Source organism: Oreochromis aureus, linkage group 1 (genome assembly GCF_013358895.1).
Source record: "Oreochromis aureus strain Israel breed Guangdong linkage group 1, ZZ_aureus, whole genome shotgun sequence".
Taxonomy (NCBI): domain Eukaryota; kingdom Metazoa; phylum Chordata; class Actinopteri; order Cichliformes; family Cichlidae; genus Oreochromis; species Oreochromis aureus.
This window is the reverse complement of record NC_052942.1, coordinates 5,279,711-5,305,415: the sequence shown is the minus strand read 5'-3', so window position 1 is coordinate 5,305,415 and position 25,705 is coordinate 5,279,711. Positions and strand designations below refer to the sequence as shown.

The following is a 25,705-nucleotide window of genomic DNA, read 5'->3' as shown; positions in this document are numbered from 1 at the left end:
CCACAGCCCAGACTTGAACCTGATTTAACAACTCTGGAGAGATTTGAAAATGGTTGTGCAGACACATCCCATTCAGCCTGATGGAGCTTGAGACGTTCTGCAAAGAATGGAAGAAACTGCCCAAAAATAGGTGAGCCGAGCTTGTAGCACAATACTTAAAAAAAAAAAAAAAAAAAAAAAAAATAATACATAAAATGATAATAATAATAGTAATAATGATTTAGGCTTTAATTGCTGGCAAAGGTACTTCAAAGTACTGAGCAAAGAGTGGGAGTACTTTATAATTTTTAACAAATGTGCAAGAATTTGAAGCATACTTTTATTCTTCGCAATATCACTTTGTGTGTAAAATCTGGAAGTGGAAAAATGAATAACCAATTTTGGGAAAAAAAAAAAAAAAACTAACACAATGAAATGTGGAACAAGTGGAGTGCTGTGAATACTTTCCGGATCTACTGTATGACACCAATAACAATGGTACTGGATATATAAGACACATAAACGAGCTTAAAGGTCTGTAAACATGGGGATTTGTTTTATGATTAAAATAACAAAACAAAACAAAACAAAACAAAACAAAACAAAAAAAAAACCAAACAAAAAAACCAGTCCAATTAGAAGCAGTAGAAGGAATCAATTTAATGCAAGTCATTTTATAAAATAAAAACAGCCATGGTAAATATATATCCAACACAAGAACTCTAAGAAAAAGGTTTTCAACAAACTCAGGATCCATTAACATGTGACCCCATCTCCATATTTTTATCATCCTCTACTTGATCCATCTTCATGATTTCCTCTCCAGAAGTGCCACCCATGTGCGCCTCAGTTTGTGCAGGGCCAACCTCTTCCTCTTCTTCCTCCTCTTCCATCACAACTGAACCTGATTTTGAATGAACATATCCATTCATACATATAATTCACAAATACAATGAGGTTATAAACTTGAATCAAACCTCATGAACGCAAAAAAGCGGGTATTACCTTACTTTCTTTTTTTAAATAAACATTTTAAACAACATTTGTCTTTTGTTTTTTTCAAGAGAACACAGACTGAGAACACAAACTATTAAAAAACAATAGTTTGTTAAACAATAGTTTAACAAGTCTACGAAACACAAAAGATGGCTATACTTTGTAGACATAATGCTACTTAGCAGAATTAATTTTGGGGTCTGGTGTTTTTCCATTATAAACCAGTTGTGCGAGTGGCTTCCAATAACACTGCCCGAATGCAAGAATTGAATTCTCAAATACGTTTTAGTTTGTACTGACCTTGTTTGAGATCACGACCCGGAATCTGACCAGCCTGCAGCATCCCTTTCAATCTCTCTACCTCTGCCAATGACGAAGCATTAGCAATGGCATTCTGAAATTCAAGCAAAGATGGAACACTTAGCTACTATACTCCGAAAGCATTCTATTACCAGTAGCCCTTTTACATTTTGAAGAATGGCACAAAAAAAGCCTTGTTCACCAAATTTATTTTAGTACATCATTTTTTTTTTAGATCTTTACTTTGCAGTTTTCTTATTTTAAAGAAAAAGAATGTTTAAAATACTTCTACCACTGCCCCATTCAGTTAGGAAAAGGAAGAAAATACTACAAGATGGTATTTGCCTCCACCCCCTTTACTAAATCCAGACTGTTGAACACTGAAACTATTTCTAAACAGCTGCTCTACCCACTTCAAAGTGAGTTTATGAATGCATTGATATGCATGCAAACAGTCAGATGCATACCATCCACCCATCCTCTTCCACTTATCCCTATCTGAGGGGGGGGGGGCCAAGCTACTATAGGGCAAGAAGCGGGGTACACACTGGACAGCAGGTAAATGTGATTTCTTGCTGGTATACAGACACCCTTCCATAAAGTGGAATTACAGTGCATTACAATACAAATAATGCAGCATTTACATTCCTAGTCACGCTGCAACAAAATCAGTGACGACAAAATTACAACACAACAAAACAACAAAAAAACAAACAAACAAACAGCCCAGCAGCGGCTTGACTTCCTGAGACAACTGAAGAAGGTGCGCCTCCCCAAACCCATCCTTAACACCTTCTACAGAGGCACCACAGAGAGCTGCATCACAGTCTGGTATGGAAACTGCCACACGTCTGACCACAGAGCACGCCAGAGGATTGTGTGGAGCGCTGAGTGCATTATTAGCAGCTCTCTACCTCTCTTTCTCCCAAGCAGTCCGGCTCCTGAACACCATGCTGCCCTCCTCCACACACTTCTTGGACTACATAAGACTTCCCTCTCACTTCCAATACTTGCACTATTCCGTATTGCACCATTCCACTCTGTATGTGTACTATTGTATTATCACCCCCCTGGTAGTATTGTATACATTTATTCTTATTCTTTTCTATTCAAATACAATGGTATCCATCTATAGAGATTCTCTAACGGTTTAGGTCTCTCCTCTCTGATAGAAGTTTCAGGGCTCACAAAATTTCAAAATCTCTGGTAGCCCTTCGGGCAGGCACTCTTCAGTTTTTGGTAGCCCAAAATAAATTTAAGTAGCCCGAATAAAAAAAGAGAGGAATTTTTTAATGTTTTGTTTCCTTTACAATATTATACATTAAAGTATAATATTGTAACGAGCTAAACAAAATTAATCAGAAAATTGTTAAAATACAAATCACAACAACTGTATAAAAATTACAATCATCAACTCAAATACTTGTTTCTAATTGAACAGAAATTTCTATGAACTTGTAAGAACTGTGTAGAACATGAATCAGTCTGTGTCAGATCCTGAATCTGAAATTTCCACTGAAGTCAAGGGTAAGAGGTAAGTGGAACCAAGATCTAGACCATTTGCTTTTTGAAGTTTGCAAAGACTGCTAAATTTTGACAATGGTAGTTCACTCTTTGCAACATAGTACGCTTTTGAAAGATTTTTCAGGACTTCTTCTTGTGCTTGGTTTATTTTTAGTATGTTTTTTGCAATTGCTGTTTGTTCTGGGAAAGATATTGCAGACTGGGCAATAATGCATTTCTTGCATTTCTCATGGGTTCTGACGGGGTCTTTCTTAAAATTACTGGTCCCAGTAACAAAGGCGCTTGGCGACTCCGATATCGAGGGAAACTCACAACACACCTGGCAGAACATCATGTTATTTAGCTCGTCATATTCCAGCCATATAAATTCTTTTGTCCATGAAACCAAAAGAGCTGAGCTTTCGTTTTGCCTCATTCTGATTTGTCATAACTTTTCCGTTTTGTGGTAGGCTTTTCATTGGCTGTCCCTTCTTCACCCTGACCTGTCTTATTTGGCTCAGCAGAACTAAAATACCTGCGTAAATCCTGCTGCTTTTACACACGTACTTACATAACGGTCAGTGATTCTCTGCGCAATCAACCTCTCACATGTTTAAGCTTGCTGTGGGAGATTTCACTTGTCACGTTTGAACAGTAAGCTAATGAGTGATAAGACGATGTCAGAGGAATTGGTGCGCAATTAATCGTCACTCACCAATCAGTGCGGCCGCTCTCTACACACCGTTCGCACGATCGCAAAGTGAAAGCAAAAAACAAGCACAAATTCAAACGCGATTTCAATATGTCACATATTGACAGAGGCTCATCGATGCCAATGACATAATTACTCAGCTACATTTTCGAAAGAAAATGCAAAAGCATTGACACATATTTTTCCTTCCTATGATAGCCCGACGGGCAGGGCTGAGATAGATTTTGGTAGCCCAACTGGAAAAATCACTAGCCCCGGGACGTCGGGCTAGCGATTTTGCGAGCCCTGAGTTTGTGTCAGCATTGATGGTTTTACCTTTACCTCTGCTGCCCTGCCCTGAGGGATTCCAGAAGTCTCCATTCTTGGGCCTCTCTTTTCTTACTATTCGTCACTGATTGAAGAAAATAAGAACAACCCCAGGTTTCTCTTCAGCACTGTAGCCAGGCTGACAAAAAGTCAGTCAACAATCCCTTTAACGTTAACTAGTAAACTAGTTAACGTAAACTTCTTCACAAATAAAATTTTTATCATTAGAGAAAAAAAATTACCAATAATCATCCCACAGATGTAATATTATCTATAGCTACTTTTAGTACCATCGATGTTAAGTTAGACTCTTTCTCCAATTGATCTTTCTGAGTTAACTTCAATAATTAATTCCTCCAAACCATCAACGTGTCTTTTAGAGCCCATTCCTACAAAACTGCTCAAAGAGGTCCTGCCATTAATTAATTCTTCGATCTTAAATATGATCAACCTATCTCTAATAATCGGCTATGTACCACAGGCCTTCAAGGTGGCTGTAGTTAAACCTTTACTTAAAAAGCCATCTCTAGACCCAGCTGTCTTAGCTAATTATAGGCCAATCTCCAACCTTCCTTTCATATCAAAAATCCTTGAAAGAGTAGTTGTCAAACAGCTAACAGATCATCTGCAGAGGAATGGCTTATTTGAAGAGTTTCAGTCAGGTTTCAGAGCTCATCACATCACAGAAACAGCTTTAGTGAAGGTTACAAATGATCTTATGGCCTCTGACAGTGGACTCATCTCTGTGCTTGTCCTGCTAGACCTCAGTGCTGCGTTCGATACTGTTGACCAAAATATCTTATTAGAGCGAATAGAACATGCTGTAGGTATTACAGGTACTGTGCTGCAGTGGTTTGTATCATATCTATCTAATAGACTCCAATTTGTACATGTAAATGGAGAGTCCTCTTCACACACTAAGGTCAATTATGGAGTTCCACAGGGTTCAGTGCTAGGACCAATTCTATTTACATTATACATGCTTCCCTTAGGCAGCATCATTAGAAGACATAGCATAAATTTTCAGTGCTATGCAGATGACACGCAGCTCTATCTATCCATGAAGCCAGGTAACACACACCAATTAGTTAAACTGCAGGAATGCCTTAAAGACATAAAGACCTGGATGGCCACTAACTTTCTGCTTCTTAATTCAGATAAAACTGAGGTTATTGTACTCGGCCCTGAAAATCTTAGAAATATGGTATCTAACCAGATTCTTACTCGGGATGGCATTACCTTGGCCTCCAGTAATGCTGTGAGGAACCTTGGAGTCATTTTTGACCAGGATATATCCTTCAACGCACATATTAAACAAATATGTAAGACTGCTTTCTTCCATTTGCGCAACATCTCTAAAATTAGAAATATCCTGTCGCTTAGTGACGCTGAAAAACTAGTTCATGCATTCATTACTTCCAGGCTGGACTACTGTAATTCTTTATTATCAGGATGTCCTAAAAACTCGCTGAAAAGTCTTCAGCTAATCCAAAATGCTGCAGCAAGAGTACTGACAGGCACTAGAAAGAGAGAGCATATTTCTCCTGTTTTGGCTTCCCTTCATTGGCTTCCTGTTAAATCCAGAATTGAATTCAAAATCCTGCTCCTCACATACAAGGTCTTAAATAATCAGGCCCCATCTTATCTTAATGACCTTGTAGTACCATATCACCCTATTAGAGCACTTCGCTCTCGCTCTGCAGGCCTACTTGCTGTTCCTAGAGTATTTAAAAGTAGAATGGGAGGGAGAGCCTTCAGTTTTCAGGCCCCTCTTCTGTGGAACCAGCTTCCAGTTTGGATTCGGGAGACAGACACTAGAGCAGGGCGATATGACCAAAAATATTTATCACGATATACATTTGAAAATTTGCAATAACGATATAACTGACGATATGATTGACACTAGATAAAATACTTTACAACTCCACAACTTTATTAGTGCAAAAAACCCCATCAATGTATTTTCACTTAAACAAGCAGCTGTTTTTTATGTGCATCAAAGTTATATAAAAATGTAACAGTGCAAATTCCTTGCTGACAGTTTAACCAAAAGGCATTTCCAGTGGAAATTGGCCGACATATCCTCAGCATAACCATGTATAATATCCACAAAACTTAAAAAGAGGTTATACACACACAATGCAGTAATATTATGTTGAAGCACAGTATGTATCACTCCGCGAGGCGCCTGCCTACGATAGCTGTAATGCTCCAACAATCCATCAAGCAGTGTGGGTTCGTAGCTTAGCAAAGTTGTACTAAAACATTTGACAGATTTTCGAGCGCCGTGTACCACATAAAATCGTTTAGAGGTCAGTAAACACAACCAGAATTCATACATAAAGGCACATGGGATTATAAGGGGCACTGTTGATTTTCAGAAAAATCAAAGGATTGATTTTAAGTGTCCCGTATTTTCCAAACAACACGGTAATAACGACGGCCCGCTAGCATGCTCTACCAAAAATAGTGCTTTGTTGTCTATCTGATGGACGAAAGCTAAACCAGTTCCACACCACTGAAGTTGCAGCATTGTTACAAACCAATTCTGGTTCATCCGTTTCATTTAACGATCCACTTTCGCTCTTCTCATTCTGCGTCGCCGCCATGTGTGTATGTAAACATAGGCACTGCACATGCGCGTTTTACCCATATTCTATCGCGATATTTCATTTTCCTATCGTTGCCCAAAATTACACCGGTATTACCGTGAATGGTATGATATAGCCCAGCCCTAACAGACACTAGCTCTACTTTCAAGATTAGGCTTAAAACTTTCCTTTTTGCTAAAGCATATAGTTAGGGCTGGACCAGGTGACCCTGAATCCTCCCTTAGTTATGCTGCAATAGACGTAGGCTGCCGGGGATTCCCATGATGCATTGAGTTTTTCCTTTCCAGTCAGCTTCTCGCTCACTATGTGTTAATAGACCTCTCTGCTTCGAATCATATCTGTTATTAATCTCTGTCTCTCTTCCACAGCATGTCTTTATCCTGTTTTCCTTCTCTCACCCCAACCGGTCGCAGCAGATGGCCCCGCCCCTCCCTGAGCCTGGTTCTGCCGGAGGTTTCTTCCTGTTAAAAGGGAGTTTTTCCTTCCCACTGTCGCCAAAGTGCTTGCTCATAGGGGGTCATATGATTGTTGGGCTTTTCTCTGTATGTATTATTGTGCGATCTCCTGTACAATATAAAGCGCCTTGAGGCGACTTCTGTTGTGATTTGGCGCTATATAAATAAAGTTGAATTGAATTGAATTGTTTCTACCTGCTGCCACTGGGCACAATTTTCCAGAAACATAATATTTCTCTCATTTACTTTCCACTAGGGCTGGGCGGTATAAACGGTATATGGTAGAAACGATATAAATTTGGCCAACGGTAGAGATTTTGACTATATCGCTCTACCGCCATAGCGCATGTTGATGGTGTCATCAATCTGTGCGTTTTTTGGTTCAAAGCATCGCATCATCTGCAAATTATGCCGGGCGACAGTAATAGCAAAGAGACAAAACACGTTTTGGAATATGTGGAAAGCCAACAACTGCGCTTCCTCCACTTTCATACCATTGAATTATTAATGTTGAATTAGGGCTGCTCGATTATGGCAAAAATGATAATCACGATTATTTTCACTGAAATTGAGATCGATTATTTGACGATATTTATTTAACAATAACAATGTATTGAATAATGGCTTTAAAGATTGTCAAAAAATAATATAAAATAGTGTGTAAATACTGATTACAGTGCAAATGTTTGCAATATAAAAAATAAATGAAAAATGTAAACATCTATGTTTAGTGAACTTCAAAATACTGCACAATATTTGATCCACGTCTGACTCCATGAACCCATAATGTTTCCACCAATGTTCCTCAAATATTTCATGTGTCTGAGCGAACACACAAACTCCCTGAGCGATCCCTTGGACCACTGTGAGCGACATCAGACGTGTGCACTGTGGTCACGCCAGCATCTAATCCATCCAAGTTACATGGTTTATTAAAATAATCAAATTACAGCATTTACATTTATGTTAGACTACTTTTAATTAACTGCTTTAGCCCACTTACAATGAAAATTTAAAAAATCCTGTTCATGACCTGTGTAGTATGTTAACACTATTTGAAGTAAAAATAACTTGTACTCCAATTTTGAAAACACAACTTTCTTTCTTTTTTTTTCCCATAAAGCTCTGACTTGTATTATGAGCTGGGAGAGTCCTATAACTCTGTCTGCAAAATACAGTATATAATGACCAATGTTGGGCAATTAATTATATAGTTACTACTTCAAAAAAGTAACTCAGTTTGGCAAACAACAAAGTTTTTTGCAGCTATTTTTTTTTTTTTTTTTTTTTTTTTTTTATGCAGCCAAGGCGTTTTTTTAAATAAATGGTAAATGGCCTGTATTTATATAGCGCTTTACTAGTCCCTAAGGACCCCAAAGCGCTTTACACATCCAGTCATCCACCCATTCACACACACACTGGTGATGGCAAGCTACGTTGTAGCCACAGCCACCCTGGGGCGCACTGCCGGACACTGGCGCCACCGGGCCCTCTGACCACCACCAGGAGGCAACGCATGAAGTGTCTTGCCCAAGGACACAACGACCAAGACTGTCCAGGCCGGGGCTCGAACCGGCAACCTTCCGATTACAAGACGAACTCCCAACTCTTGAGCCACGATCGCCCCAAATAAACATTTCAAACTATTTACAGAACAATCAGCTGTTCTGCATCAAATCTGATGCCACACAAATTATTTGTGCCACTCCAAAAAATAATTTGTCCACTATGAGATAAAGGAGAACAGCCTGACACCTGCAGGCCTGACAACAGGAGATGTATCACTCCTGTAACACCTGTAACATTCAGCAGTCGCCTCATTGTTCTGACACACACAACAAAACTATTGACTACACTACACACTAACTACACAAGATTTGCGCTAAACATCTCAAATCTCTCACATCTCAGAACACCGCCGTCACTCCTAAAACTTACCCCCCATTTCTTAACAACTAGATGCCACGTTGCCATATCATTTTTTGATTGGTCGACACGGTACTTTTTTCGACCAATAGGAAAGGGTGGGGGGTTTTTGGTTTTGTTTTTGCTCACAGGCGGAGTGTGCTTTCGAGCGTTTTCCTTATAAAACGCTGTTTTTACCGTTTCTTCCCGCAGTAAATATAAATAACGATAGTATTCAGGAAGAAAACCAAACATTGCAGATATTTTTATCATAACTCTGGTTTTACGTGGCCTATCAACACAATTTAAAAACTGGTATAAAGTCCACACTTTTTCCGTCAATTGTTCCGTCTGTCCTGCTCACATCTCCAATGGTTGTACACGTTGTCATTAATGTGGCTTCACTCCACATCAGCCACGCCGCTTTGCCAGCTAAAACACCGGTGTCGGCGCATAAGGACGCTGTCATAGCCTGTCAGCGACGTTGATTGTCTGCGTTTATACGAATGTGAATCGCATTATTGGCTGGACTATAGGATAAGGTGGCATTGTTCTAATCCCATACAGGAGCAGCCAGTCACTTACTGACTAACACTGCAAAACAGAATTGTTAAAGTTTTAATTTTAATTTCAATTCAGGTTAGATGTTTTTTGTGCGCAACGCAGATTTCCTGTGCGCAGAGACCGTGCCAGCAGTGCGCAATTGCGCACGTGCGCAGCTTAAAGGGAACATTGGTTTCCACACCACTGAAGTTGTTTTATCTCTCTTTTCAACCAACGGCATTCTTTCTTCAGCAGCCATTATCCTCTCCTCTCCAAATAACTTCTGCTTAGCTTTCCGAGCTTCCCTCGGATCCTCTTGTGACACGTGTTCGAAACGCAGAGAGGTGCGCTCGATTTGCCACACGAAGCAGCGCGAGAGTAAAGCACGAGGGAGGTGCTAATAATCGGCTCCGTCATTTTTAATGATCGTTGAAAACCCAGATCGTAATTGAGATTAAAATTCGATTAATTGAGCAGCCCTATGTTGAATTTTCTCACAGCTGCTCTATTCCCATGTTGTTGCAGTATATTAATGACTAACCTGGTATTGTGGATGGATTATCTCAGTTGTTCTCCTGACTGAAGGTTGGTCCATTTACAGCATCCAGCCATGCGATTGCATTTGTCTCTAACCATCGAAACCCTCCCGTTATTTTTATCGAGTGGAACAAACAGTTAGCGTTCATCCTCTAGCGTCACTGTTTATGTTATGCTAACCTAGCTGTGTTGCTAGCGATCACGTAGCATATCATTATATACCAGCTAGCCCAACTTCAGTAACCCTACAAACGTCACTGCTGTTTAGTTTTCTGTCTTCATTTATGTTGGAAGTGATAGCAGAGCTGTATGTTTTAAATTTTTCAGAAATCTCTCAGTCAGAACATGCTATATCATGTTTAGGTGGAAACTAGCGATTGATTGTTACACCTGATGAAGCAAAAATGCTAATCATTTTATTAAAGATTAAAGAGTTTAGACAGTTTTTAACTCTCAGTGATGCTGCAGTGTTCGGTTGACTTATGACCTGCAGTGGACGGACTTTAGGACCCAGATTATTCCGCGAGGCTCCTGACTACGGTAGCCGTAATGCTCCGACAATCCATCAAGCGGTGCAGCTTCGTAGCTTGCCAAAGTCGTACTAAAACATTTTTTGACAGATTTTTGAGCGCTGTGTACCACATAAAATCGGTTTGAGGTCAGTAAGCACAACCAGAATTCATACATAGGGTGCACCGGATTATAATGAACACTGTCAATTTTTGAGAAAATTAAAGGATTTTAAGTTTGCCTTATAATGTGGAACATACTGTATACTGTACAGAAGAAAATAATATATTGCGATATATATCGTTACCGAACATGCTTCAAATTATTCCGCGATATGGATTTTTGGCCATATCGCCCAGCCCTACTTTCCACTGAGACATACTGGTGCACGCTCTGTCCAGCCTTTCCTTTACTGCCTTATTGACATCAGGAGATGGATGACATTCGATTGAATTTTAATGAGAGCAAGACAGATGTCATGTCATTTAGACAGGATGCTAACAGCATCCCCTGACTCGACCTCTCTTCTCTGGCCCCATAGGAGAAACTGATGATCACTAATTTAGGAGTAAAAGTGGACCCTTCTCTAAAGTTTGATTCTCATGTGAACACAGTGAACACTGCTTTTTTACAATTCAGGTGACTGTAAAAACTGAACCTTGATGGCTTCCACATCAGCTTGAGAGGGCCCCATCCTCTTCTCCAGCTGTACTGCCACTCCAGGAGTAAATCTGAAAGGAACACACTACATTGAGACCAAATAAACTGATACAGCAGTCCTTTTAAACACTGTGGTGATGTTTCTGACAGATGGCTTTTTTGTGCAGATCCTACGTTTTCACATGATTTCCCTTTACTGGAAATAATCACTTGCAGGGATGTTTCAATATAGAACAAAAGATGTTCACACTTTAATGCACACCAATAGTGTGCTATTGGTGTGCATTCCTTATTTCTATGTGCAGTGCTTATTTCTATGCAATACTGAATCCATTTTTTCAGCTAGGATCCAGTGATGGTGAGGACGTGCTGTCAAGGTACTCATCTTACGTTTTTGTTCGCCTGGCAATATCCTTTGCAAGTTGAGCACCCAGTTTGCCTTTGAACATTTTCTCCGCTTCCTGGCGTTCCTACAGCAACATCACACAATGAAAGTCAAAACCTTTGTTGCTCACAAACAAAGCTTTAATGCAAGTGCAGCAAAACAAGGCATGTTGAACATCAAGGTAGAAATGTTAACTGTACTGTGCAGGTTCAGTAGATACTGTAAAGCGGGTTTCTGCAGGTCAAGTTTAGGAAAGACTAATATAATTTGTGGGATTTTTTTCTACAAAAGAAAGGCAAATTTCATGATTATAAGTTACTTTAAAAAAAAAAAAAAAAAACTATTTAGTATTTACAGTTCATAAAGCCAAAATATATTTACAACCTATTACTACTTTTGTGAATAAAAAGGTTTTAAAATACCTCTAATAATTTATAAGTTAATTATGGTAGAAGATGAGCATTATCTAAAGTTCATGTAACTTTTCATAAAGTGTGGAGTTAGTTATTCTGAAATTTAAAAAACAAAAAACAAAAACAAAAGCTGAGCGCTCACAGGGAAAGACTGAACCAGTCACTGCGAGGTCATTCCATCACAAATTTTCTGATTTGCCTAAAAATCTTATGTTCAAAAGTTTGGACACACAGATGATTGTTGTGTAATTTTAAAGTATTTGATATATAAAGCTAAAGTACATTTTAAAAAGAGAGTTGGTTGTTTTTGTAGATATTTAACAGAAAAATGGATATTCTGCTTGGAAGAATATATAAAATAGTACGTAACTGAATCTCACACAAACTGAACACTCTCATAAACTTATAATGAATCTATTAAAAATACACAGGGGCGGCTTTGTAATTATCTGTAAAGTGCCATGTTCCCTTGCCATATTTGAATACAGAACAGTTACGCTCTCGTGGACCAAACACGCTCAAGCATGTCTTTATATTGTACAGTAATATTAGAACAGGAAGGGGCCATGCCCACACTGTTCCCACAAAGTTGGGAGCATGAAGTTGTCCAAAATGTCTTGGTATACTGAAGCGTTAAGGTTTCTTTTCCCTGGAACTAATGGGCTGTGCCCAACTTGGGAAAAACAACCCCACACCATAATGTTCAAACTTTACGCAGTGCAGTCAGAAATGTACCATTCTTGTTGCAACTGCCAAACCCAGAGGCTTCCATCCAATTGCCAGACAGAAGCTTCCATCCAGTGAAGGGACCACTGCATCGGATGCTTTGGTAAAGTAAGGCTTGGATGGAGGTAGTTGGCCATGCAAACCCATTCTGTGAAGCTCTCTACTGCACAGTTGTTGAGATACATAAAATTTGTAGTCACTGACTTTACAGAAGGTAGCCTACCTCCACGCCTATTTTTTTTTTAATTTTATTTTTTTTTTTTATTGTTTTTATTTGTGGCCGAGTTGCTGTTCTTCCCAATCACTTACACTTTATTATACCACTAACAGTTGATTCTGGAACATTTAGTAAGAAGGAAATTTCACAATCGAACGTTTTGCACAGGAGCCACCCTATCATCACTTTACACACTGTAATTCACCAAGCTCCTGAGAACGACCAATTCGTCATGTCATCCTTGTCCTAAAAAAAAAAAAAAAAAAATCAGCTACAAGAACCTCCTCCCCTCCCTCCTAAGCCTCTTTTCCACTAGTACCAACTCGCTACCAACCATCTTGCCCCAACTCTAGTCAGTTTCGGCCATTTTCAATTACAACTTGGTACCACCTCATGTGGGTGGGGTCGTTTTAGCAATGCATTGTGTTGTGATTTTTGTAAAGGAATCATTTTCATGACTCATGGAGAGATGCCATTGACTGGACAATCGGTAGCATGCAATCTGTTCATATCACATTTTCGCATCAACTCAGGTCAGAACCCCAGAGCAGGGACTAAAAGAGGTACCTGCAGAAACCCATTGTAAAGTCCATAAAGTTATTCTAAATACCTTCTTATATAAATTGCAGGCATGGTGTTAGTCATGGCTGCAAACACTGTACAGTTCCATTGAGGACACTATTGCACATTAATTATGTTTAACTGAGATTTTTAACTTGTCATGACTTACCTTGAGCTTTACCTTCTGAAAGTCTAGTACTCTGATCTGTGGGATTTTGTTGATGACATAGAGCCTGTAATGCTTCTTGTTTGTCACTGGATTTCTCAACAAGCTGGAATTTCAGTAATTGTTAAAACATATATGAAAGACTTGTGAAGAACACAGTTCAATAATCAGAATTTGTTTGTTTATTCAGACCTGAGAAGGGTCAATGTCTTCACTGAGGCCAGTGGGTCCAGATCACCCTGCAGGAGAAGGACCAAAACCAAGACAAACAACAATGTTAAAAAATAGAGGCTAATCTTCCAAAGAGATTAATGGTAAATGGCCTGTATTTAATGGGACATTACCATCTGTAAAGTTAATTTGTCCAGCTAAATATACTAAAATAATACATTAAAATAAAAATGCAATTCATATAAACATTATTCAATTATTTAGCTCATCTTCCTCAGTTTTTTTTTTTTTTGACAATGGCAGAAATGTATATAGTTAAATCTGTTCAAGGCTTCAATTTGTGTGCAATTCATCTAAATGATCCTCTTGTTAGTTAAAGAAAGCCACTACAACAATTTTCAAAGACAAGAATTCTGAGAGAGCAGATGTAAAGAACTCCCATTCCCATTGTTCCTGTTAATGAAATGCACTCACCAGCTCCTGAATGTTGTTGCTTGTGAGGATCAGCTCTGTGAGACTGGGCAGAGATTGCTCCAAGTTCTCACCTATCCGACTAGAAGGAACATGTCATAAGGTTACCAGGACACCAATGTTAGCAAAGGCAGCTTTTGTGTTTCCCCATGAAAGTTAAATACCAAAGACTTTGGACATTTATGTCAAGAATTTCTACACTTCTTACAGCTTCAGCAGATAGAACAGAGTTAAGAGAATGGCATACTGCATTTATACACTACTATTTTTAAACTTTGGATTTGGTATATTTACACAGGCACATATATTCACATGTCTGTATATATCTTAATACCACTGGGATCACTTTGGACTTTGCTCCACTTGCTCATTCAGCCCTTGGTCCTTCTCGATTATCTCGTGGTCCTTCTTCCTGATGTTGCCGGGCAGCTGCTCGCCAGGCAACCAAACACCTTTGGTTGAGTTTCCCTTGGAGACTCAGATGTTCCAGTATACCATCCCAGCTACTTGCTTGTGCCTCTCAGTATATGCTGCCCCAGCTTGCATTTTGCATCCGGCTACCATCTGCTGGATAGCCTCTGGGGCACCTTTGCCTACTCTACAACTTGGATCCTATCTCTTCTGGGATAGCCTCTATGGATCTGGTGCTTTAGGAGTGTTCATGTGCTATGATGATCAGAGCCTCTGTGCTGTCCTTCAAGCCAGCCTTTTTGTAGCCACTGGTAGCCACTTCCTCTGTCAGTGGTACATCCTATGCAAGGGCCAGGTTGTCCATGACGTTTGCTCCTTGTGTTCCTCATCCGTCTTCAGCTTAGGGCTGGGCAATATGGCCTAAAATCCATATCACGGTATAATTTGAAGCATGTGCGGTAACGATATATATCGCGATATATTCTTTTCTTCTGTATAGCATATTTTACACACTATAAGGCACACTTAAAATCCTTTAATTTTTTCAAAAATCGACAGTGCGCCTTATGTATGAATTCTGGTGGTGCTTACTGACCTTGAACTGATTTTATGTACAACGTAGCTTGCCATCACCAGTGTGTGAATGTGTGTGTGTGAATGGGTGAATGACTGGATATGTAAAGCGCTTTGGGGTCCTTAGGGACTAGAAAAGCGCTATATAAATACAGGCCATTTACCATTTATGTAGTACACAGCGCGCAGAAATCTGTCAAAAAAATGTTTTAGTACGACTTTGGTAAGCTACGAAGCCGCACTGCTTGATGGATTGCCATAGCATTACGGCTGCCGTAGTCAGGAGCCTTGCGGAGTAATCTGGGTCCAAAACTCCATCTGCTTCAGGTCCCAAAGTCAAACGAACACTGTGGCATCACTGAGAGTTAAAAACTGTAAATTCTTTCATCTTTAATAAAATGATCAGCGTTGCTGCTTTATCAGGTGTAACAATTAAGTTTAACATCCAGGCATCCATGAAAACAGGATTTATTAAATTCAACTGAGTTGAATTTAATAAATCCGTACAGCTCTGCTATCCCTTCCAACATAAATGAAGACAGAAAACTAAACAGCAGTGACTTTTGTAGGGTTTCTGAAGTTGATTGGGCTAGCAAAACAGCTATGTTAGCATAACATTAGTACAGTGAAGCTGAAAGATGAACGCCAACGTTTTTCCACTCGATAAAAGTTAACATGAGGGTTTCTGGTGGTTAGGGACAAATGCAATTGCATGGCAGGATGCTGTAAATGGACCAAACTTCAGTCAGGAGAACAACTGCGATAATCCATCCATAATACGAGGTTAGTCATTAATATACTGCAACAACATGGGAATAGAGAAGCTGTGAGAGAATTCAGCATTAATGAGTCAATGGTACGGAAGTGGAGGAAGCGCAGTTTTCAGCTTTCCCCATATTCCAAAAGTGCTTCGTCTCTTTGCTATTACTGTCACCCAGCATAATTTGCAGCCGATTGTTTGGCTGACTGTTTGGAGCCGCTGCAATTTTTTCGACCAAAACAGGCGCAGCTTGATGACACCATCAACATGCGCTATCCGGTTGTTCAGTGATGACGTGACGAATCCTACTTCCGGGCCTAAAGTAGTCTGCGTTTAATATGGCTTTTGTGTTGTTAACATGTTTAATGTTTTGTATTTTCTTCTATTTAATCTCAAAAAGCTCCTAAAACAGTCAGTGATCACTGTTGACCTCCCTCGGCTTTTATTACCGCTAATCATTTATTTAAGCTCAGTTTTTAAAACCTTACGATGTAACTACAGCACAGCCCATGCAGCAGTATATGAATGACTAACCTCGTATTGTGGATGGATTATCTCACTTGTTCTCCTGGCTGAAGTTTAGTCCTTTTACAGCATCCTGCCATGCGATTACATTTGTTCCTGACCACCGAGAACACTCACGTTAACTTTTATCGAGTGGGAAAAAAGTTAGCTTGTTTATGTTATGCTAACATAGCTGTGTCGCTAGCGGTCACGTAGCACATCATTATATACCAGCTAGCCAAACTTCAGTAACCCTACAAACGTCACTGCTGTTTAGTTTTCTGTCTTCATTTATGTTGGAAGTTATAGCAGAGCTGTACGTTTGAATTTTTTTCCAAAATCCCGCAGTCAGGACATGCTATATTGTATTTAGATAGAAGTTAGCTCGCTAGCTTCTAACGCCGTTAAATGTCATAAATTCCATTTTCATGGATGCCTGGATGTTAAACTCAATTGTTACACCTGGTAGAGCAGAACACTGATCATTTTATTAAAGATGAAAGACTTTAGACAGTTTTTCAACTCTCAGTAATGCCACAGTGATCGTTTGATATATGGACCTGCAGCGGAGTTTAGGCCCAGACACGGCCAGTGACGTCAGACTGAACAACCGGATTGCGGTAGAGCGGTAGTCAAAATCTCTACCGTTGGCCAAATTTATATCGTTTCTACCATATACCGTTTTATACCGCCCACCCCTACTTCAGCTGATGAGGCAATGAGTCCAAATCCTTAGACCCATTGTCCATAGCTTTTCATACAACCACTGTTTTCTATCCAAGCGCAAAGATTCACACTCCAATAGACGCAACAGACACCATGGCCGAGTGCTATCCCAGGTATCTGGTTATGGTGTTCCATTTATGCCCTTGGATTACACAAGGAGCTTTGTTGTTTCGCCCTGGATAGTGGTTCTGACACTCAGTCTTCAGCCATCTTTCGGCAAGCATATGTTTGCAGAGTGCTGGATTTGAGATGTAATCCTTCATGCATGGTATGGAGTTTTGTCTTTATGTCAATATCTCCTCCTTTGAGCACCTTATAATACAACCAGGGTATCGGGTGAAGACAACAGTGGTCGCAGTGTTATTTTTTTCAATAACACACGTACACAGACACACACACCTCTAACTTACCAAATCCTGTTGTTGTTCATTAGCAAGGTTTTCAGTCTTTTAAGCAAAGGGAAGCCATCCAATTTTCTGACTTCATTATCAGAGAAATCTATAGTGTCAAACTGATCCAGAGTAGCTCCAAGATTTTCAAGCACTGGGATTTTATAACCTGGGCGAAAACAAAAAAATAAAATAATTAAAATACAGATAGCATCTTCCCTTTCTTTGCTACTATCTGACTACACATCTCTGTTCCAAATGACATTCTGATATCATTGTTGTAGATCAGTGAATTGATATCACTCTCACTCCTGGCACACAGCTCGATGCTCTACCAGTAGCCGATCTTTTCCCCCCGTGGTGTTTCTGTCAGTTCCCTTCAGGGCCCTACTCGTGTTTTGAGCCTGCTCATCTTGCCTGCTATGATGCATGACAGGAGTTTCCATGCTAAGGCACAGTATTGGCCTATAACTGGCCAATAACCTTCTCCAAAGGGTGCATTAGCTCTCTCTCAGCATAGTATGAGTTCAGTCATTTGGGAGGGGCTCGAAGTAGAGCTGCTACTTCTGCACATCAAAAGGAGCCATTGAGCCTGTTGCCTCCTGGGTAAGGTGTTCTGGCTGGGCATGTCCTACTGGGAGGAGGCCCCAGGGTAGATCCAGGACATGGTGGCTTTCTTGGCTGGCCTGGAAATGCCTCAGTGTTTTCCCTGGATAAGCTAGAGGGAGCGATTTGCAAGAGAGAGGTCTGGGCTTAACTGCTTAGGCCCCGCGACCTGATTTCAGATAAGCAGAAGAAAATAGCTGGATGAATTATTTTATTTTAGATTTTAACTTTTATTAAAATGGTTTCCATGAATTGTAGAATAATGGCCATTACTCACAATGCACAACACAAGGCACCACACTTCTCAGTCGCAATTTATTCGTTTTTTGGGTGTTAATTTGTCACATTTTAATAATACAGGAACATCTCTTGAAGTAACATGTTTTGTTTGTAATGTTATAATTGTGACATTGAACTGAGGGTAACTTGTTTTTCTAAAACAAACTAGACAAAATGTCAATGCCCTGTAATTGACAAATAACTATTTGATTTTATTAGATCAGGTTCATGGTTAAGGTGAAATTAAAGAGCTACTTTAACTGCTACTGCGCAGCAGGAATACTGCTGTTAAAAAGCATATGTAAAAAAATAAATAAAACAAGAAAAATATCCTGAAAGTATCTGACTGCTCATATAGCAATAGTACTAAAATACAATACACAACTTTTTAACTCATTATGGAATTATGCATATAATGCGATTAATAGCAGATTAAAAGTCATCCAGTTAAAATAATAATAATAATAATAATAATAATAATAATAATAATAATAATAATGGATTGCATTTATATAGCGCTTTTCGGGATCCCTCAAAGCGCTTTACAATACCACTATTCATTCACTCTCACATTCATACACCGGTGAAGGCAAGCTACAGTTGTAGCCACAGCTGCCCTGGGGCAGATTGACAGGAACCTTATCACGGCTCCTCACTAGCACACACATAATGTGTGCAGATAACTATGTCAGCTCTGACAACAATCATCTACAATCATTTTGTATATCCAATTATTTTACCGTGGGTTTTCTCTTTCTATGAATGCAAACATTTGCTTGCCCTTAAGTGCTATCAGAATGCAGCTTGGTGATGATGTAACCTGAATTAACAGATATTATTCAAATATAATCAAGAATGTTTTTAATAATGTATGTTTTTGTTTGTTATGATGGGATTTGTAGCCCATACTAGCTGACCACAATTACATTTTTTGGTGAGAAAACGCACAAATTTTATCTTCAGAGATATTTATGTTCAAACATATTCTCAGATTTCAATTCACCTAAAATACCCTGAAACCAAATTTATATTAAGTCTTCATAGTCTTCATATATGAAGACAAAATTTAATCGCAATTATTACAAACGTTTTAAAACATACAATTTTCAGGCAAATCTGAGTTGGCTGAGCAGAAAATGTTATGGGTTTTTATTTTCTCTAAGATTTCAGATGGAATGACTCAATTTACCCTTTTAATATACAGTACATTATGATGAAATCCGCCTTGTTGTGTCTAGACATAAGCCAGCATTATTTCTGCAGCAGTTCGTATGAAACTGAACACTATCTAGTTAAGTTTTTGAATGAGGCTCACGTTAAGGCCCGCGTAAAATGTGCGTAAGCTAATGAGCACAGGCCTTTCTATGTATGCTGTATTAAGGACAATTTAACTCACCTCTTAAATCCAACTCTCTGTCTCTCACGGGATTTGTATATTGAGCAGCCTGCTCAATAAGTTCCGCGGACAACTTCACCATCTCAACGAACAAAAAGGAACCTTATCACGTCTCCTAAATTCACAGCAAAGCGAGTGTACACCGCTACACCAAGCAGCCCGGAACAAAAGGTTTACATCTTTCCTATCACGTGGCGACAACGTTTGCTTTATTTTTTATAGCGCCTCCCGCGGAAGGAGGGTGGTGTTGCATGCACATTTCGTTTTTTGATCCTTCCACTTTGCTTAGGAATGGTCCTAACTGAGGGACGTGACCCGGTAGATTTTGCCTGTCGGGCATAATAAGATCTGTTTGTTCGTTTGTTTTAAGCACTTTACTAACAGTGACGGGTAGATGACGCCTCGTGGAGTGTGTGGCACAAGTGTGTCGACACTTGCCGTTTGACAATAAGATAAGATAAGATAAGATAAGATAAGATAAGATAAGATAAGATAAGATAACCTTTATTAGTCCCACACGTGGGAAATTTGTTTTGTCACAGCAGGAAGTGGACAGTGCAAAAGTTATGAAGCAAAAATTAGAATAAAATAAAATAAGAATAAATACAGTACACAACTGTACAGAATAGAATAAAATAAAATACTATATACAGTAGAATAAAATAGAATAAAATATACAATAAGATAAAAATAGAATACAAATGCTATATACAACTGAGTAAAAATACAACGATGCCAGAAAAGATTATTGCACATTAGTGTTATTGCACATGTGTGGATGTGTGTGTTTGATCAGTTAAAGTCTTTGTTGTGGAGTCTGACAGCAGTGGGGAGGAAAGACCTGCGAAATCTCTCCGTCCCACACCGTGGGTGCCGCAGTCTCCCACTGAAGGAGCTGCTCAGTGCTGTCACAGTCTCCTGCATGGGGTGGGAGATGTTGTCCAACAGGGATGACAGCTTAGCCGCCATTCTCCTGTCACTCACCACCTCCACTGGGTCCAGAGGGCATCCTAGAACAGAGCTGGCTCTTCGGATCAGCCTGTTCAGTCTCTTCCTGTCCCCAGCAGAGATGCTGCCACCCCAGCAGACCGCACCATAAAAGATGGCTGAGGCCACCACAGAGTCATAGAAGGTCTTCAGGAGTGGGCCCTCTACTCCAAACGACCTGAGTCTCCGCAGCAGATTCAGTCTGCTCTGCCCTTTCCTGTAGAGGGCGTCTGAGTTATGAGTCCAGTCCAGTTTGCTGTTCAGATGAACACCAAGGTACCTGTAGCTGTCCACAGCCTCAATGTCCATACCTTGGATGTTCAGTGGTTGCAGTGGAGGATGTTTGTGCCTCATGGAAGTCTACCACCAGCTCCTTGGTTTTACTGGCATTGATCTGGAGGTAGTTCAGCTGGCACCAGTCCACAAAGTCCTGAGTCAGTCCTCTGTACTCCTTGTCGTCCCCATCAGTGATGAGGCCGACTATTGCAGAGTCATCAGAGAACTTCTGCAGGAAGCACTGGGTGGAGTTGTGGGAGAAGTCTGCAGTGTAGATGGTGAAGAGGAACGGAGCCAGAACCGTTCCCTGTGGGGCCCCCATACTGCAGACCACCCTGTCCGACACACAGCCCTGAGTCCTCACATACTGTGGTCGGTCGGTGAGGTAGTCCAAAATCCAGGTAGTGAGGTGATGGTCCACTCCAGAGTTCTCCAGCTTGTGCTTCAGAACCGAGGGAAGAATAGTGTTGAAGGCACTGGAGAAATCAAAGAACATGATTCTCACAGTGCTCCCAGTGGTCTCCAGGTGAGCGAGGGAACGATGTAGGAGGTGAATGATGGCATCATCCGCTCCAATGCCAGGTTGGTAGGCAAACTGAAGTGGGTCCAGTGATGAGCTCACAAGGCGCTGAAGCTGAGCCAGGACCAACTGCTCCAGGGTCTTCATCAGGTGGGATGTCAGAGCCACCGGCCTGTAGCTGTTGAGGTCCTTGGGGCGTGAAGTCTTTGGCACTGGAACAACACAGGAGGTTTTCCAGAGCTGTGGGACTCTTCCCAGCCTCAGGCTCAGGTTGAAGAGGTGCTCCATCACCCCACACAGTTGGTCAGCGCAGGACCTGATGACCCTCGAGCTGATGCCATCTGGACCCGCTGCCTTCTTGGCTTTAATCCTCCTCAGTTCCCTCCGAACCTGGGTGGTTGAGAGAGACAGGCTGGAGCCTTGTGTTGAGTGTGTATTGGATGCTGTTGTTGGGGGTTGGGAGGAGTGAGCAGGGTGAATAGAGGAGGTGTGAAGTGTCTGAGGTGGAACAGCAGCAGTGGGGTGGGTGAGTCTGCAGCCGATGTTGGAGACTGCCTCATGGCTGAATCAAATCTGTTGAAGAAATGATTCAGTTCATTTGCCCACCTCACATCCCTCCCAGGCAGAGAGTTCTGATGTTTGTGGCCTGAGATGGTTCTGAGGCCTCTCCAGACTTCACCAACGTTGTTTTGCTGAAGCTGGTTCTCCATCTTTTGCCTGTAGCTATCCTTCCCATTCCTTATCAGTCCCCTCAACTCTCTCTGCACCCTTTTAAACTCCTCTTTGTCTTTGGATTTGAAGGCCCTCCTCTTCTGCTTGAGGACAGCTTTAATTTCTGGAGTAATCCAAGGTTTGTTGTTGGAGAAACACCGTACAGTCCTGGTAGGTACGGTGTTGTCCACACAGAAATTAATATAGTCAGTAATGCATGTAGTAAGGCTGTCAATGTCCTCTCCGTGGTCGTCTCAGATCACCTCCCACACAGTGGACTCAAAACAATCCTTAAGAGCCTCCTCGCTCTCCTCCGACCATCTCTGCACTGTGCGGGTGGCTGGTGGCTCCCTGCGCACTAAGGGCTCATACACAGGGACAAGGTGCACCAGGTTATGATCAGATCTGACCAGGGGAGGGAGAGGTGATGAACTGTATGCCTGTTCTGCATTGGCATACAGTAAGTCCAGTGTTTTATTGTTTCTGGTTGGGCAGGTCACATACTGGGTGAAGGTGGGCAGCGTGGAGTCCAGTGAGGCATAATTGAAGTCCCCTGATATTATGAGAAGGGCTCTCGGAGATTGTGTTTGCAGTCTGCTGACCACTGAGTGGAGAGTGTCACAGGCTGCATCCGCGTTGGCCGAGGGGGGGGCATACGCTGTTATCGCGATAACATGCGAGAATTCCCGGGGCAGGTAGTACGGACGCATGCTAACGGCTAACAGCTCAATGTCTCTGCTGCAGAGTTGTTCTTTTACAGTGATGTGCCCAGGGTTACACCATCTGTCATTCACAAACACTGCCAGTCCCCCTCCTTTCCTCTTACCGCTGTCTCTCGTCCAATACTTGATTACGCAAGTCCGTACTTGCGTTCTGTGTTCAGTGTTTTTACTGCCCCTCGTAATTTTACTGTGATTAATATGTGCATTTTTTTAATTAACATTTGTATTTTTCAGCACAAATGATTGGCTAGAAAAAGATCATCAATGTGAAACAATTGGGAAAGGTTGCAGAAAAGACTTCCTGCCTTTAGTATTCATGGCCATTGTAAACATCCAGAGATTTATATGATCTGTCTAATTAGCTAAATACAGTTAAACACTCATAGTAAAACACTAAAACACAATAAATACATTACACATGTGTACACAGCTCATGCTACTTAATGAATTTAAAAAAAAAACGGGTCTGATGTTAGGATTCTTTTATTTTTATTTTAGTAGACGCCCAAAATGTACAGCTGGTATTTGCAAGAGAATTTAACAAATAGTGAAAACACGTCATTTGGTCATTTCTGGAGCAGTGACATAACGTTTCTAAAACATTTCTGTCAGCTCAAAAAACATGAGCAAACACACAAACTGTTTCTGTTAGTGCTGTGCGATTCTACAAATTTTGGTATCGATCCAGTACAAAATAAATTAAGGAAAGTATTGCCAATACCAATACTTTCCTTAATTTAGTGATACTGATAGTTTTAACCTATAAAGGGAGCTTGTGTAAGTCAGAGGGCCCGGGCCCTGGTCAGAGGGCCCGGTGGTGCCAGTGTTCGGCAGCCTCGCCTCTGTCAGTGCGCCCCAGGGTGGCTGTGGCTACAATGTAGCTTGCCATCACCAGTGTGTGAATGTGTGTGTGAATGGGTGGATGACTGGGTGTGTAAAGCGCTTTGGGGTCCTTAGGGACTAGTAAAGCGCTATACAAATACAGGCCATTTACCATTTTACCATTTGTGCTATATACTATTTTGAGCTATATTTTTTCATTAAAAAATATTTTTAAAAATATACTAAAAATGTATTTAACACAGTTCAGTGGGATTCATACTGAAAACTGAGGACAGAAAAAAGATTCAATCCAATTGCATTAGTATCAGTCTGATACTGATACCAGTGTTGGTATCGATACTGTCGATATTTGGATCAATCTGCCCACCTCTAGTTCCTGTGTAATTTGTTGCACAGTGTGTTGCTGGATAAAGGTCCAGCTGCTGTATTTCCAGGGAGAGAAAAGAATGAGAGCTAACTTCTGTCAGAGATGGAGAATGATTACGTACTTTGAGAAGCTACACTTCAAGGACTATACTATTTCACTTTTGAGTAAAGATGTTAAATCAGTACTTTTACTGGAGCATTTTTTAACAAAAATATCTGTTCTTCAGCTTAAGTGGAAGAACAGATAAGTGGAGAATGTCTGTACTTTTACTACCTCTGACCCGGAGTCAGGCGTTCTTGTCACTGAGCTTTGAGCTCTCAGTCAAATTGGTGACGGTGTGGCAGACGTGCTTTTCAGGAGCCACTACAGACTAACCAGGAAATAAACACTGTATATTTCATCACTGACATTTTGTGACATAATTTAAACACAGTTCGCCATTCTTATTACTCTTGACCAATAAAATATTTAAAACTTTCTTGTGTCTGCCTGGTAATATTCCCATCTTTGAGGTAACCGCAGAAACAGCAATTAAATATAGGTCACTACATCGATGCTCACAAGACCGCAAGAGTTAACAATCCGGAGAACCTTTTCCTCATTGTTATTCTAGAAATCTCTACTCATATTGTTCATGATGATTTTAGAATTTATTTTATTCCATAACAAGAAATATGCCTTAAACAAATATAACACAGTAATATTTGACTAGTGCTGTGGCATCACATTTTTTAGCATAGTCTGTCTTTGTCTTTTCTTGTTTTTTTTTTCTTGGTTCTATCTTTCTTAATTTAATTTGTTTTTTGACTTAGCAGGAGGAGGAAGAGTCTGCGACAACACTGCACACTCATTGTAACTGGAAAGTTTAAATTACAGTTTACTTTTGTAGAAGGTGTATGACCTGGATGACTGAGAACATTCACAGATAGTTTGTGTTGATGTTTTATTTGGACACACTCAATATTCGGCACAAAATAAGCAAATGTACCTCGTTTCCTCAGCACAAAGCTGCTGGAGTTTGTTTACCCTCAGAGTGTCTGAAAAGATGCCAAACAGGATTTAAAAGGAGCAGTGGCCATATTTAGCCATAACATTTCCCATAACACCTGGTATTGATTATTTAAAGATGATTTGCTTTTCACAATAGCCATCAACTGTCTGTGACTATCACTAGTTAACCTAGTGAGTTTCCTGAATATATTCTTATTTTGAGAGGTTGATCTGCTCATCTGAGCAGATTGGTACACAGGTACCAATCCAATTAATGCGCATCATTAAATCTATTTATTTGAATTGCAAATTGCCCAAAGTCTCATTAAAGCAACAGGTTCATTTATAAAGTGCACTGTAGTTATCCCAGTATCCAGTCACCACTGCTCCTCTTAAATCCTGTTTGATTTATTTAAAAATTAAAATAATGTCACTGTTGTCTGACGATGATATTGATATGTGTATGCATTTGCAGAGACATATCAGATAAGAGAAGACACTTTTGTGAAAATGACGA

General features: G+C 40.4%; 1 protein-coding gene across 1 annotated transcript; it reads right to left on the bottom strand.

Annotated features, from left to right (window-relative positions):
- Positions 1-614: 614 nt before the first annotated feature.
- snrpa1 (small nuclear ribonucleoprotein polypeptide A') lies at positions 615-19,960 on the bottom strand. Its single transcript, XM_031750916.2, has 9 exons — positions 19,773-19,960; positions 17,513-17,660; positions 14,132-14,210; positions 13,679-13,725; positions 13,490-13,592; positions 11,409-11,488; positions 11,017-11,089; positions 1,276-1,369; positions 615-883 (listed from the first exon to the last, which is right to left on the bottom strand). The coding sequence occupies exons 1-9, from the start codon at positions 19,852-19,854 to the stop codon at positions 726-728; spliced, it is 864 nt and encodes a 287-aa protein (XP_031606776.1). The 5' UTR covers positions 19,855-19,960; the 3' UTR covers positions 615-725.
- Positions 19,961-25,705: the final 5,745 nt, after the last annotated feature.